Below are 17,464 nucleotides of genomic sequence, written 5' to 3' on the forward strand. Positions count from 1 at the left end.
GGTGGTGATGGGCTCGAACCCTGGTCTAATCAAGAAGCGTGTGCTATGCACTGCTGCTCCTTCCCACATGGTTATGGAGGCGCCTGCCAAAGAACTCCAAGTGATTAATGGAGTTGGGAGAACAGTAGAGACAACAGATGAATTTGACACAATTAGGTAGAGATTTTAAGCCAGAGAAGATTGAAAAGAGAAAATTCCAAATTACCAAGTCTCTGACATGGAATATCGGAGGACATATGCACAAGTAATACCTTTGAGGCGAAAGGAATCATACAGCGAATAATTTGGGCAACTGAGATGAGCAGTAGTTGAATCAACCGATAACTGATATTCTGTCAGACCTGGCAGACTGAAAGTGGAAATGGACATAGTTCAGATTTATAATTGAGACCACATATATTTGTGAAATGAATTAGGAAGTGTTTGGGAGGTTTAGATCTTTTCAGAGATAAGATTATTCTATTAGTTTGATAATTCATGGTGTATTCAATAGTAAGAAAAAGTGGATGGGACATTTTGTATGAAGTAATGAAATTTTTGGATATGGTGTACACGGTAAGAATTTACCCAGATCCTTGACATAACGTGGCCTTGACAATGTCCCCCAGCATACACACTACTAGGACACCCTCCAGAATAAGAATTTGATTTGTTGTTTTTGCTGTATTCAATTAAAATGGAAACAAGTTTTTTATTCCTTTCTCTGTACGCGAATAAAATATTCTACTACATAATTTATAAAATGCCATTTTTCTTCTCTAAAAATCTGGTCATCCTACCTCGGGGGTTTATACTGAGGAATCGCATAAATTTTATATTTAATAAAGGGGGTTGCAAGCGAAATAAGTTTGCGTGCCTCTTCTATCCAGAAGCCTCCTAGAGAGTTACCAATATTTTCAGTCGGTGTACTAACTAGCGGCCGGTCTGCAAACACCGTTTTAGAGCTGTACCCTCGAAATGTAAGGAAGATTCGATCTCACCACGATGTTCATCACAACCTCAAAAGTCATCAATCATACTGCATTATGGAAGAGATGGGGAAGGGTTGGTCCGGAACTTAGCTCTGGAGTCTAAACATGGGATCCACCACTTCAAATCTCCAATAAGCAAAGTGGTGGTATTGCACCGGTTGATGAGAGTCATCTACCACCTAGTACTGGCTAGTACACAGAGGGGTGGCATTCCTCCATGTGGTGTGGAAGGCACACCTCAACCCCTGTTTACGTTGGTTCACACCTGGTGGTCACCCACTGTGTGCTTGTGCATGGGGGTAATACCCAGGATTACTAACAGTCCCACCATCGTGAAGTTGCAAGCAGAGGATCTGGCTGTCACAGGCCGTCCAGACTTCACCGAAATTGGGTCCACTTGACTTGAGTGTCACCTGAATATCAGAACTTAAGTTGTAGCCATATGGCTACAACTGAAGTTCTGATATTCAGGACTTGCCCTTCAGTTGTAGCCATATGGCTACAACTGAAGGGCAAGCCCATCTAGCCCAACAAACTGGAAGTGCTTCCTACACAACTGCGCTAGTGACCACGCAGGAGGGAAGAAGAAGCCAAGGCATGAAGGGGACCAATGAAATGAATATGTTCATCAGGCGAGCATACTATGAAGTAACAAAACTAGACATCGACATGAAAATATACAGGACAGAACTAAACACCAAGTAGTTGGAACGATTCCTGACTGTTCAGGTCACCGAATAGCAGATCAGACACAGACCACTGAGAAAAAGAACCTGATAGCTTCTGCAATCCTTAATGTGGGCAACCACTACAAAGAACAACAAATACAGACACAACAGAACTTGAACTGGAGGAGCAGCAGCAAGTAAGAACTGCAACCCAAAGCAGCTAAGGTAGAAACACAAGATTAGGTAGAAACACAAAAACCCACACCATACCAAAGCAGCAACCCAACAGAATCCTGTAGCAAATCACACCACCTCAATAGGCAAATAATACCAGATTACCTCAACAACAACGAAGTAACACTAGCACCATCCAGACAGCCACTAACTGTGCCTATGTAGCAGCCATCATGATGAACAGAAGGGAAACAAGAGACCAACATAATACAAAGGCATGGAACCACCAGCCTGGGAAAGAAGGCTACAGCAAAAGACAAGAGATAAGTATGAAGGTAGGTCAACTGAACCAGCAGGGTAACAGAAGAAGCTGATCAGAAAAGTGAGAAAGAGAGACAACATCTACAGCACAAACAGGAGACCACAGCAACCAGAGAATCAAAGAATACCTTGATGCCCTCAAGAGAAACTCCTGGCACTCAGAAGTGCCTTTGCCATTACAGGGAGAACCCGAAGAAAACAGACACAGACAACAAAATATTTTATGAAAACCATAGCCTTCTAAAGGAAAATCAGACAAGAGGTGAAGGAAGCCAACATAAACCCCAAACAGAAGGTACACGAGGAGTCCTGGGAACCTGTGGAGCAGCAAAGTTAGCCATAATGGCTCTGTCCCTCGGATAGATCTAGAAAGGAAGACAACCAAGGACGTACAAAAGATGATAGAACAGAAGATTCAGGAGGAAGAAGTACAACAGTCGATCAAATCCAACAACTTGCAAAAGCCAGGAATAGATAACATCCACAACTACTGGAAGAAATTCAACTGCACATATACAGGCACATGTGCCAGAGCAGTCCATCCAGATAATAATGCATCCTGACACAATCCCAGTCTCTGACTCAAAGAATCACCTACCTGAAGGCTAAGGACAAAGACAACTACAAGCCCAGCAAAGTACAGACCAATCACCTATCTCCTAACAATGTACAAGATTCTCAATAGCTGCATAATTAATATATCGTACCATTAGAGAGCCAAAACTTATAGCGAGCAGCAGAAGAGATATGAGCAAAGAATGCAAGGAGCAAATAACCACTGAAGCTGCAGTTATGGAACAAAGCCTTCAACTCTGTGCTGCATAGCTGGCTGATAGAGACACTGAAGATCTACAAAGTCAACCCGACCCCGACACACTTCCTAGAAGCAACCATGCCAAAATGGAGGACCACCATCAAGATTGAGAACATCACAACCACACCGATACCCATCAGAAGAGGAATCTTCCAGGGAGGTGCCCTGAGCACGTTATAAGTTCTGTCTAGCACTCAACCCACTGTCCACCATGCTCAATAACAGCAAGTATAGGTATACCATAAAAGAAGGGTGGAAGAAACTATACACCCTCTCTTAATCGATGTACATGGACGACACCAAATTCTATGCCACAACTGAGAATTGACTCCAACAGCTACTCAGGACAAGACCCATGGATTATATTAAGGATATCCAGTCAGAAAAAACTACCAGCCGAAGACAGGTGAAAATATTGATGCTATGACAGAGGGCTAGACATACAAATATCAGAAAGGAAAGAGTCAGAGGAAAAAAATTCATGGGATGTATATAAATTATCAGGTGACAGAGAAGCCTATGGTAAATATAAGCTAGTCTGTAATCAAGTTACAAAAGAGATTAGGCAAGTGAAGACAGATTACGAAAAATCTTTGGCAAAGGATGCAAAGAAAAACAGCAAAGATTTCTTTAATTATGAAAACTCCAGAAAAAGAGGATTAATCGGATTGGTCCACTTTATATTGATGGTTCAACTGTTGATGATCCTGCTCAGATAACAAACAATCTGAATGAGTGTTTTGCATCTACATCACACATGAGAAATTCTGTGGGAAGTTGAGGTCAGAAGACTAAAGAGGTAAGAGATAAACTGCAGCCATTATCAATCCACTGCAGGATGGAAGAATCCTCAATGATTCTTCAGCAATCAACCAGTGGGTGGTTGATCGCGGGAACAAACTTCTACCTGTCGTTGTAGAAGTTGATAGCTCAAATAGATTCAAGGCAGAACTTGACAAATATTTGGAGTGAGTGGATGGGTGAAATCAGGGTTTTTTTTTTTTTTTTTTGACTGATGCTATGTAAGCTTGCTTTCTTGCACCATTTGCCTTTGCTAATGATTTATGCTGAGGGAAATGGACCATAATCTACCAAGCCGGTTCACTGTGGATGGCAAATCAACTATATTTAGAGGACACGGGCTTGGACTATGGTCTACTCAAAGAACAGCAAAAACTGCTTATGTAAAATCTGGAAGGAAGGGGATGAATCAGATTTGTCCACTTGATATCAATGGTTTGACTGTTGATGTTCCTGCTCGGGTAGCTGACAAACTAAATGAGTATTTTGCCTCTACATTCACATACGAGAAATTCTGTGGGGAAGTGGAAGCCAGAAGTTTATCAAACTAACACAGAGCTAAATGATTTTGAAATAAATGAGAGCAAAGTTGAGGAAAAATTAAAGTTAAACATAAGAAAGGCAACTGGGGTGGATGGGATCTATCCATTTACATTAAAGGAGGCAGCAAAGGAAGTAAGCAAACCCTTAGTCATAATTATGAGAGCATCATTGGACTCAGGGGAGGTCTCCACAGATTGGAAATGTGCAAAGCATCCCCAATTCACAAAGGGTGACACAAGAAATTATAGATCTGCTAGTTTAACTTCTGTTCAAGAGAAAATAATAGAGCCACTGGTTAAAGAAGCAGTGCAGATTCATCTAGACAAGTCTGCAGTTACAGTTCAGACACAGCATGGGTTTCTGAGAGGGAAGCCTTATCTGAACAATTTGATTCGATACTATGCTGTTGTCACAAAGGAACTGGATGCAAAAAATAATTTTGATATCATATACTTGGATTTCAGGAAAGCTATTGATACCGTTGCACATGGAAGACTGCTGTACAAATCGGAGCAGTGTGGTATTACAGGAAAGTTGCCGCTATGGGTAAAGGAATGGTTAAGCATGAGAAGACAGTATGGTAACTGACTGGCATTGCTCTTCAAGGACTGAAGTTATTAGTAGAGTCCTCCAGGGTTCAGTGTTCAGCCCATTGTTGTTTTGTATATTTACCAAGCTACCAATTTATCAATGATATTGATGAAGGTATATCAGGCTTAATGTCCAAGTTTGCAGACAATATGAAGGTTGGCATGGTTGTTAATGACAGTACACTACTGCAACAGGATCTAGAAAAGTTGGGCAGATGGGCTGAGAGGTGGTAACTGAAGTTTAACATTGACAAATGCAAAGTACTATATGTGGGTAGCAGTAACCCCAGAGTAATGTACCAATTGTGTGGTACATTCATTTTCCCCTCAGGGTAGTGGAAAATGAAAAAGACCTGGGAGTAATTGTGCAGCCAGATATGAAGTTTTCTGAGTAGCTCATGGGGTCTTATCAATGTTATACAATTTTGCTAGCAGTGATAAAGAGATGATTATACCCTTGTATAAGGCAATGGTCAGGCTACAGCTTGAATACTGCATACAGGTATGGAGGTCTCATTTTAGGAAAGATGTAGGGCTACTGAAATGAGTACAGAGAAGGGCAATGAGATTGGTGAGGGAAACAAAGGGTTGCTCTTACTAAGAGAGGCTTAAGTTCTGCAAACTGCATTGTCTGCATTGTCTGGAGACTAGGCACCTGCAAGGTTGTTTGTTATTTGGTTTTCAGGAGCATTAGCAACTAAGGCCATATTGCTCCAACCTGCAAGGTGATCTCATTGAGTGTATATGGCCTTTAGTGGTTTGAGTAAGCACAATGCTGATGGGATTCTTCCTCTTACTCAGATAATGCACGGGGGGAGCATAAACTGAGGAAAGACAGTTGCAGAATAGATATGCAGAAATTTGCCTTTAGCCAGTGGGTTGTTCATTGCTGAAACAAACTTTCATCGGTTGTTGTGGATGTCGACAGCTTAAATAAATTTAAGAAAGAACTGGACAACTTTTGGTGTGTTGGAAAAATGGTAAGGGTTTTTTTTTTTTTTTTTGGCTGATGGTGTATAAGCTTCCTTTCTTGCATCATATCAATGCTAATCTAGGGATCATGCATGCATATCAATTAGAAAAGAAGGTCAAGGCCCACCTGACTGAGAAATAACATCAGAGTCTGAGAAGAATGCTAAAATCAAAGCTGAATGGAGCAAACATTATCACAGCCATAAACACTTGCAGAGCCCCAGTACTAATGTACTCCTTCAGATTCGTTGATTGGACGAACATCGAGCTGGAGGAGATTATGAGATGGACCAAGATAAGTATGATCAAAAGCTACCAATACTACCTGAAGTCTGACCATTGCCTACAAAGAAGGAAAGAGATGACTGACTAACCTCCCTGACAAAGAGAAGGCAAAGATTAAGAATCTGCAAGATTAAGAACAATTATGACATCGATTAAGAACCAGCACAGGAAAACACAGCACCAATCTACCAAGCCATAAGAAAGACTAGTAGTAGTAGAAAGAGAGGCATGTAGTAGTAGTAGTAGCAGCAGCAGCATTTGATGCAAGAAAGCAAGTGTATGAGCTTATGCAGCATCAGCCAAAAAAAAAAAATATCACACCATTCCCACCAAATGCCTGTCCAGTTCCTCCTTAAATTTATTCAACCTATCAACTCCCACAACGACAGATGGAAGTTTGTTCCAGCAATTAACCACCCTCTGGCTAAAGGCAAATTTCCGCACATCTATTCTACATCTGTCCTTTCTTAATTTGAATTTATGCCCCCTTAGGTTCGTAATCTGAGCAAGCCGAAGAATCCTATCAGAATTCAGTGTGCACAACCCATTCAAGGCCTTATACACCTCAATCAAATCACCGCACAGGTGCCTAGTCTCCAGCAGCTGCAATTTGCAGAATTTAAGCCTTTCTTGGTAAGAGGCTTAAATTCTGCCTCTTACCTTTCTTGGTAAGAGCCCCTTCGTTCCCCTCACCAATCTTGTTGCCCTTCTCTGTACTCACTCAAGCAACTCTACATCCTTCCTAAAATGAGGCCTACAGAACTGTATGCAGTACCCAAGGCATGGCCTGACCATTGCCTTATACAAAGGGATAATCACCCCCTTTTCCCTGCTAGCAAAATTCCTGTATATCATTAACAATACCCCTTGACTTACTTTGGCAGCCTGTCTGTATTGCTCAGAAAACTTCATATCTGGCTGCACAATCACTCCCAGGTCTTTCATTTTCTACCACCCTAAGTGTAGTACCACACAGTTGGCATGTTCCTCTGGGGTTACTTCTACCTATATGCAGTACATTTGTTTAACATTTAGTTTAACATTTGTCAATGTTAAATTTCAGTTGCCATTTCTCAGACCATACGCCTAAATTTTCTAGATCCTGTTGCAGTAGCACACTACTATTACTATCACACAACACTGACCCTCAACAAGGAAACCTCACTGACAGAGACAGGAGAAACAAAGGCAGAAAGATGGGCAAAGATGACAGACACTACAATGATCTCTACCAAGACTACATAGACAAGATGGCCTCCAACACTAGGCCCATGAACAGAATGCTCTTCCCTAAGACTAAAAAATTCATGCTCACCATCCAAGATCAAGTAATCAACACTAGGGAAGAGAGGAAATATATCTCCAAGTACCTCAGAGTAAAAGATGACAAGTCACCTGGCCCTAGATCCAGCCTGTTCACCCAGATGAATTACACTCACAGACATGACCAGGTGGCAATGATAATAGATTACAAGCTAGTGAAAAAAATACTAGCTGATCAAAGAAAGTTTACTGTATTACAACTACAAACCTCAGGCCATACTAGAGACCTCTATTCAGACTGTAATGGGACCATGCAATAATAATGGACAAGACAGACCACACATGGACTTCACAGACCACACATAACCCTCACTGACAAGAAGGAAATGCGACCTACCTGATCGATATAGCAGTGCCCAACACCAGAAACCTCCAGAAAACATAAGCAGAAAAGATCAGGAAGTACTCAGACCTAAGACAAGAAGTCAAAGATATGTGGCATATGGAACAAGTAATGATTATCCTGATCATTGCGTCAACCGTGGCGTGGTGCCAAAGACTTAGCAGCAATAGGCCTCCCAGAGAACAATTACATGGAACTCGAGAAAGTTGCAACCCCAAACATTTGTAGGATAGTAAGATAATTCCTCGACCAACAGTAACAATAATAATAGTAACCAGACACAACCAACCACCCCATAAACTTGGTACCAATGCCCGTCACAGGGCAAAAAAAATTCCATAAAAGGAGAAAAGTTTTTTTTTTTAAATAATCATCATTATCAACAAGAAGGAAATAGCTGCCTACCTGATCGACACAGCAGTGCCCAACACCAGAAAACATAAACGGAAAAGATCAGGAAGTACTGAGACCTAAGATAGGAAGTCAAAGATATGTGTATAACAACCATTCTAATCATTGTACCAACCACCAGCATGGTGTCAAAGATAATTGTAACTGGACAACTATAACCATACCATGTGCTTGTTACCAGTACCTGTCACAGATTGAGAAAAAATCCCATACAGGAGAAAAAGTTTAATAATAATAATAAAATAAAATAAAATAAACTACTAGTGTGAAACCCTCATCACCTATGGAGGCAACTTATTCCAACAATCAACAACTTGCTGGCTAAAAGAAAACTTTCCACAATCCAGTCTAGATTTCTTCCATAATTTAAATTTATGGAATGATTTATGGTTCCGGAAATCATTTTTTTTTTCCTGGTGCAGCAAAAGCCTCAGGCTTCCTTGTACCATATGACTAATACTAATGAGAGTTAATGAGTTCTTTCCAGTTTAGGTTATGAACTGAAGAATATAAATAAAATGAATGAGGGTTGAAATTTCATCCTCATCTTTTACTTTCACCTCTCTGAGCCTTACACACTTCACTTAGGTGCTAAGTGCCTTTCCTACCCAAGTTCTGTAATCTTCTACATATTTTTTTTTTATTTATTTATTTTTTTTTTATGTGAACCCCAAACACAAGAGGTATTAGAACCTACAGTACTTAGTACCGTGCTTGGGTTGGAGGCTGAGAAGACGAAAGAAGATATTTGTTGACATTGGACTTGAACTTCTGCAGGTTGTAATTTTCAGGAAATACATATGAAGGAATGTTGTCCCAGAAAACGGCAGTTGAATGAATAAATGAGGAAGATGAAAAGTTGGTTCCGTGGGTTTGAAGTTGGACAGTAAATGGATGTTGGCTGGTGGCGGCACTTGTTCGGACTGTTTTGAAAGAGAGAGAGAGCAGGAATTATAGAAGCCAATTCAGAAGAACAGTGCCCATGAAAGTATCTGTAGAAGAGGCATGCAGAAGAAACAGTACGTCTATGAGACAGCGAGAGGAGAGACTTTGTTAAAAATGAATCATTAATTAACCTAACTGCCCTCTTCTGAATGGAATCAAGAAGCCTGAGAGAGGTTTTGAGGGCACTGCCCCAGATGTGGGAACAATATTCCATGGCAGGGCAGATTTGCGATTTATACAGAGTGAGCAGCTGTTTGTAAGAAATGTAATGCCGAGAGCGAAAGAGAAAACCAAGTTTTTTAGATGCAGAGGATGCAATATTTGTAATGTGCTTGTGCCAAGAGAGATTAGAAGTCAGGGTAATCCCCAAAAGAGATATATCATTTTGCCTAGAAATCGGAGTGTCACTAAAGATAAGCATACGAGCAGAAGACTCCTTTTTGCGAGATATAAGACAAGACTGAGGTTTACAAGGGTTGAAATCAACTAAGTTGTCTTTGCCCCACTGGAGAATTACCTGAAGATCGGCATTTAAGGAATTGGTAGCAGATTTTCGAGAAGTTGAAGCTGATTGAGCAGGACAAGGTTTCTCAAAATGGAAAGTGGAATGCAATGTGCTATCATCGGCAAAACTATGGATAGGATTTCCAGTCAATGGAAGAAGGTCATTGATATGCAAGAGGAAAAGAGTGGGGGAAAGAACTGAACCTTGGGGGACACCGGCATTAGTGGAGAAGTACGAAGACAGAGAGCCATCTACCATCACTCTCAGTGAGCAATCAAAGAGAAAACTGGATAACCAATTACTAAAAACAGTTGGCAAACCATAAGATGGAAACTTGTTTAGAAGACCTTTATGCCAAACCAGATAGAAAGCCTTTGAGATGTCAAGAGAAACTACTTGTGTTTCACCGAACCTTTCCATTGAATTAGTCCATAAATGGGTAACATAAGCCAGAATATCACCAGTGGATCGACACTGATGGAATCCATACTGGTGATCGTTGATCAGACGGAAGGTTTCTAGGTAGTTTAAGAATTGGTGGTTAATTGATTTCTCCATTAATTTAGAAAGAATAGAAGTAATTGCAATGGGACGATAATTGGATGGGAGGGATTTGTCACCCTTTTTAGGAACTGGCTGGATATGAGCAAATTTCCAAGCAGAGGAAAAACACCTTTGGAATAAGAAAGTGAAAAAAGGCGGCAAAGAATAGGAGTAAGTTCAGGAGCACAGGTTTTGAGAACAAGTGGAGAAATACCATCAGGACCTGGAGCTTTCTTAGCATCAAGATTCATCAAAATCCTTCTGATATCCTTTTGACGGAAGACCACAGGAGGCATTGAATGGAGTGTGTTGGGAATGGTGAGAGGTGTTTTACCAAGATCATTAATACATGAGCTGGAAGAAAAATGGGACTGGCAGGTCAGCTTTATCCTTGGCTGAAGTGACAACAGAACCATCTGGTTTGGACAGAGGTGGGAGCAGAGATGGGCAAAAGTTGCGGCCAATAGCTTTGGCAAGAGACCAGAATGCTTGGCTACCATTAGGGCCAGAAGCAAGTTCTTTCTTCATATGTACACCCAAAAGTCGATCTCACACCAGGCACACTGCCTGTCTCTGATCCTTTAAAGAAGCTCAATTTCGTTTTCAGTTGCCGTCTCCATACTTGAAAACAGCATTTCATGGATAGTCTTACAATTCCTCTTATACAGTTATTATCACCTCCCTATCTCTACAAGTAAATGTTCAACAAATCATCAACACACCAACTTTCTTTGCCACTTGTTTACCCTGCTCAGAGAACTTTGCATTTGACTGTATCATAACTCCCAAATAAGTTCTTCCCCTACTGTTTTTAATTCAACACCATAAAGTGTATAACATATTCTGGGGTTTCTATACTCCCTGCATTAAAACAGCCACGTTTTCTAACAATCCTTGACATCAATCCAATTTGCCCAGCAGTGCTGCTTGGTGCTGAAATCCAGATAAACAATGTAATAGCTAACAAGATTAGTTAACCATGATTTTACCTTAAAAAACTGTTTGTGTATCCTTCAGAATTCTAGTTCTATCTAATCATCACTATATTCACATTATCATCATCAGCCATGATTTCCTCAAACACTGAAGTCACAATGACTGGTTTTACCCATGCCACTCTTACAACTGTCTTTGTGTTATTGGTAAGACACTGAAGCTTTGTTAAATCAAGGGAATCTCACCCAATGAAGCTCTCATAATTAACCTTAATGGTTCAATGCACTCTCTTTTCACCTCTTTCAAAATGACTGGGCATATGCCATCAAGTCTAGCAGTTTTACTACCTTTAAGCACAAACATTTTCTAATAAACATTCTGTAGTTTCACCATTACTAATTTCATACTTCTAATTCAAGACTGCAACCCAGAAGAAAACTCCTAAGTCTTATTTAACCTGCACTATTCTAGAAAAATTCCTGGTATATCAGTTATAAACAAAACATGTACAAAAATTATGAACAAAGCATGTATTGAAAGAAATTAGGGTCATCCATCTTTAGTCATAATAGGTGATTCGATGTGATGAAGCATGATATACACACTTTTACTAATTTCTAGTAGAAAGCATGCTTCACTCATTTAAAGCATTAGCCAGCTCCACTAATACAGATTATCTTCACCTTGCTCTACACTGATGTTCCAAATCAGGGGGTGGGCAACAGCCGGCCCGCGGGCCACAGCCGGCCCGCAACGATATTGAATCCGGCCCCCTCGGTAAATGCATAAATATAGAAAATCCATACCTGACTACACTCGCCGTAAATGTTCGGCTTAATTCGGTTCAATCGGGAATCGCGGCCAGTACAACAGTAACCAAGTGATTCTACGCAGCGTCAAAGAGTTATTTCCTAATTATTATTGTAGCATCGATCGAACGAAGTTCCTTTGGGTTTGACTTCTTATTGAAAAAAATAATATTGGTGCGAGATATTTTATGTCTTTTCTAATTATTACAATTTTTAATTTAATATAATTTATAGCCCATAAAATGAGCCAATTAAAAAAAAAAGAAAAATTGATGACAAATGCCGCATTTTCAATGATACTTGGACATTCAGATATTTTTTTTAAAAATACATTAATAATTTGGTAATTCAAGTAATATAACATTTTTTAGGTTCTGATTTTTTTTTATTAAATCGTTCAATCTATTCCGGCCCGCATCATGATGCGAAAATTTCATTCGGCCCGCTGACGAAAAAAGTTGCCCACCCCTGTTCCAAATCATACTAAGATATTCAAATTGGTTGGAATTGTACTGGGCCACTGTAATGTTCCAGTGTTAATCTCTTCAAACCATGCATTTGTAACCCTTACTTTGTAATGGGGAGTACTGCGTGTGTTGGAAGGTATAAGGCTGCTTTCATAAAATTTGCACAATGCAGGGCATTGTGCAAATTTTATGAAATACATTGAAAAACCCACATGGACCATGATGGTACCTCTCCCTCCTCCCAATTTCAACATCTGGGACAATATAATCATGCAGTAATTTTTCTCCAGACATGTTCCACATCCCACTGCATCCAATCGGCAGGAAGAGCACATAGTGTGAAGAGCACAGGAAGAGCACATCAGTCCACAGCCCAAATTCAGTATGTCTTGCCAATCGATGGTGTGCATTTGTTTTTGCTATCAAAGACTTGTGGGCTGCAGCTTTTCTGCAAAAATTCACAGCTCTCTAGATCTAAACTTCCATCTGTCGTTGTGGAAGTTGATAGGTTGAATAAATTTAAGGAGGAACTGGACAGGCATTTTGGAGGGAATGGTGTGATATTTTTTTTTTTTTTTTTTTTTTTGGCTGATGCTGCATAAGCTCATACACTTGCTTTTTTGCATCACATGCCACTACTACTACTACTCATGGAAACAAATTTACATGTAGCTCCAACGTCAGGCTGCCTCAAAATACAATGTCTCCCATCAGTCAGTATTTTAAGCTTATCAGGTTATTTGTACTTAGTAACACCTGGACTTTCTTACACACCATAAATTCAAGGGTTTATTCCATTTTAAAAATAAAAACCTCTAAACTAACTCAAAATGCATGATGAATAATATAGTGCCAATAAAGTGGTAAATCAACATTTACATTTCAGCATATTCAAATCTGCCTACTTTCGACTTTCAAAAAACAAATCAGTCATTTGCAAACAGAAGAGAAACAGATTTTTGTCCCAAACAGGAGATGCTAAGTCAAAGTATTGTTTAAAACAATGGTCTTACTATTGAGACTTGACTGTTAGGAACATTTCCAAAGCTTTACCAGAAGATCTGAACTCAGGTTTTGTCTTTGTAAGTTGGTTAATATTCTCTGACACTCACGCAATGAAGAATTGTTAAAATGCCAAGCATGACTTGAGATATTTTGTTATATTTAAAACTTCCTTGTGCATTTGTCAGCTCACCAACCATAGACTACTGTATACAAATTCTTTCTTTTTTTCATAATAGCATCTGTTAGGTTTTCACATTGAAACTAACAGAACTGGTGCTCCAAAACTATCGTTTCCTTTACCTTTAACAACACCAAAAAGTACTGAAAACTTGTCTACAAAAAATTTAAAATTTTGAAACTGATGTGCTGCCAAATGATAAAATTTGTTCTATGCCACATCAGCATTTACATACATGACCATCATTTTTCAATGGAAACTTGAGCACCATGTCGCATGCAGCCATAAAGTACTTCCTCATTGAGCAAAAGAACAGAATCTTTTTCTCATTTGACTCTCGACAGCTTGACTGTAAAAATGTCTATAACTAAATCAGAATCATCCTTCTAGTTTAGTCTGCTATGGTAATCATTTTCCAAAATGGAAGCGAGAGATTTGAAAATTGTTGGCGTGTTTGAAAATCACATAACAATTCTCAATGTCTCTAGGGGTAATGACCTCAGTAAATGGACACAGTGTAAGTTACATTGAATTTAAGTTAGATTAAAGACATACTCTTCAATCTAATTTTCAAACATTGGCATAACATTTAAGAGAAAAAAGTACACTGATTTATTCAAGCCAGAAGAGAAAAACAAACAAACACTCTCTGCATGAGTGAAGGTAACATGCCTAGAATAATAAGCTTGGCTGGCCTGTTTAGTATTGCTTTCAACAGAAGTCTGTGATTTAAAAGTTCTTTCTCTTGACAAGTCTTTTCTCTTGAGAAAAACTTCTTTTGGATCAAGAACTGGATTTGAACGTGAGTCAGTGCTACTCACTAATAACTGTTTACTATACTTTTCAATGTCCTAACTCTCAAAAGCTCATACAGCTTTTCTCACCACTTCTACCCTCTTCTTTAAACAGACTTGTCAAACACTGCCACTGTTCTACCAATCTAGTTATACATTTAACCAAAGATAGCCAATGTGTGTGCTTGTATGAGCACGTGCATGTGCGTGCACAACACACACACACTTTTAAAAACTGATTTTACTTCAATGACATGCATCAGTTGAAACTGTTTAAATCTAACTTTCTCTTCACCACTTCTTTCTAGAAAGGAGTAAATATCTACTAAGTATTCATCGACTTTCACAGGAAGGCAGACAACTTCCTTTTTCAAAATACAAATTAATAAGATGACAAGGACGACCTATTACCACTAAACACTCAAACCTCTCTTTTAACATTCTTGCTACTCCAGGTGCCACATGCATTTTGGAAAGTATCACATATGCTTTCAAGTTGTTCAGAAGATGCAAGTAGTAGTAGTGGTATGTGATGCAAGAAAGCAAGTGTATGAGCTTATGCAGCATTAGCCAAAAAAAAAAAAAAAAACATCACACCATTCCCTCCAAATGCCTGTCCAGTTCCTCCTTAAATTTATTCAACCTATCAACTCCCACAACGACAGATGGAAGTTTGTTCCAGCAATTAACCACCCGCTGGCTAAAGGCAAATTTCTGCAAATCTATTCTACATCTGTCCTTTCTTAATTTGAATTTATGCCCCCTTAGGTTCGTAATCTGAACAAGTGGAAGGATCCCATCAGAATTCAGCGTGCTCAACCCATTCAAGGCCTTATACACCTCAATCAGATCACCGCGCAGGTGCCTAGTCTCCAGGCACTGCAATTTGCAGAACTTAAGCCTCTCTTAATAAGAGGATCCCATCATTCCCCTCACCAATCTTGTTGCCCTTCTCTGTACACGCTCAAGTAAATCTACATCCTTCCTAAAATGAGGCCTCCAGACCTGTACGCAGTACTCAAGGCGTGGCCTGACCATTGCCTTATACAGAGGGATAATCACCTCCTTTTCCCTGCTAGCAAAATTCCTATATATCCTTGACAAAACCCCATGACCTGCCCTGGCAGCCTGTCGGCATTGCTCAGAAAATTTCATATCTGCCTGCACAATTACTCCCAGGTCTTTTTCATTTTCTACCACCTTAAGTGTAGTTCCACACAGTTGGTACGTATCCTGGGGTTACTTCTACCCATATGCAGTACTTTGCATTTGTCAAGGTTAAACTTCAGTTGCCACTTCTTAGCCCATCTGCCCAAATTATCCAGATCCTGTTGCAGTAGCACACTGCCATTACTGTAATTAACAACCCTGCCAACCTTTGTATCATCTGCAAACTTCGACATTAAGCCTGATATACCTTCATCATTGTACACTGTATAATCACCTTCCAATGGCAATGAGAGAAAGTTGCTTTTGATGTTTTATTATTTTTTTTATTTATTTATTATTATTTTTTTATTACAAAAGGTATCACACCACAACAGGGTATAGCTTGAAATCACTTTGATTACTGACATCTGCAGCAATCAAAAATGATAATTTTTCAGAGCTATCACTTCCTCTTCTTTATCTGTGCAATTTCACTAACAAACAATACCTCTTGTTTTTGTTCTTCCACAACCATATTTTTCAGCTATATTGCTACTGGAAAACATATTTCTGAACAACATGCCTGCATGATCAGCACAACTCAGAGGAAGATTATGGTCTACAAAAAACAGATGGAAATAAATATTTGGCATGTATGATATCGCAATCATCATGAAATGCACCATCTATTTTTTGGATTTCTTCCAATGCATTAAACACTGTCGTTATGCTAATTTGTTTGTAAGTGTCTGATTAAATCGCATTTCCTCCCATTGAAATTGAAAAAAAATTATATCTATACAGTGTAAACATCAAATGTTACCTTTTTCAAAATGTACAATATTATTATGTATGTCTTCTGAAATTTTATGTTGTATTCCTTTGGTGTCTAAATTAGCTTCAGACTACATAACTTCACTGTTTTATGAAATTATTGCACATAAGAGTAAAAAACGCAATTATCCCACATTGCAACGTAGATTGCCACACCATAATGACAACCAATTTGTTAAGAAAAATAAAACGTAATTTCACAATATTTAAAAAAGGGGGGGGGGGCAGAGTTTTTGTGAAAAGACAGAGAAACTAATGCCAACAAAATTACAATACTGAGATGTCACAATAAGTAAAATAGAGGGGGTCTCCACCGTAAATTTGGAGAGTTGGCTGCTATGCATATCTGATGTAAATCGTTGGCTATGCAAATAATTTAGTGAGCAGTGCAGTTGCATAGAGGTATAAGTGAAGCTGCAGTTGACATCCATTGGAAAAGAAGTACAATGAATGTGGACTGTATTCAATGGTAAAATGATAAATACATTCATTTTCAGGTAGAATTATTACAACAGTTTATAGTGATTATCTCACAGTGATGGATAACAGCAGAGCCAGGAAGATAATTTTGTGGCCATGTACTTTTATCCTAAGTTCAATATCAATGTGCTTCTACAGCATTTTGCTCAAATTTATTTTGAAGTGGTACTTAAATGGGCACACACTTAAACCTTTTTAAAATTAAAAAAGTATACTAGAATATTGTTAATAATAGTAATAATCTGTTACCTCAATTGTGACTCTTTTCAATTCCATTTTAAGATCTTCTATTTGCTTTAACAGCTGTTCACTTAATCGATCCCTAAGAAAATCATAAAATAAAATGTTCACTTCTCTCTCTCGTGTGTGTGTGTGTGTGTGTGTGTGTGTGTGTGTGTGTGTGTGTGTGTGTAAATGAATCGAATATTAGACAGTGAAAATAAGGACAAAATTAAGTGAAAATAAAAAATAAAGATAGTAGAGCAGACATCAGTGAAACTGCAAACACAACATGTGTGTATTTAACTTTAATAAAATGTAAAAATAAAATAAAGTAAAAGTATGAAAGTAGTGTGGCAAACCAGTAGAGTGAAGAAGTATTTA

The 17,464-nt window shown here is 39.0% G+C and overlaps 1 protein-coding gene across 1 annotated transcript in view; it reads right to left on the reverse strand.

The window, feature by feature from the left end:
• LOC150085164 (huntingtin-interacting protein 1-like) overlaps positions 1-17,464 on the reverse strand; it is a 637,041-nt gene that overhangs the window by 417,499 nt on the left and 202,078 nt on the right. Inside the window, exon 13 of the mRNA XM_090373855.1 lies at positions 17,111-17,183. Within this exon, the coding sequence (XP_090229981.1) occupies positions 17,111-17,183 (73 nt within the window). The remainder of the gene's footprint in view (positions 1-17,110; positions 17,184-17,464) is intronic.

The sequence above is a fragment of the Mastigoproctus giganteus genome, chromosome 5 (genome assembly GCF_048544385.1).
Source record: "Mastigoproctus giganteus isolate SK-2022 chromosome 5, ASM4854438v1, whole genome shotgun sequence".
In the NCBI taxonomy this organism is placed as follows: Eukaryota; Metazoa; Arthropoda; class Arachnida; order Uropygi; family Thelyphonidae; genus Mastigoproctus; species Mastigoproctus giganteus.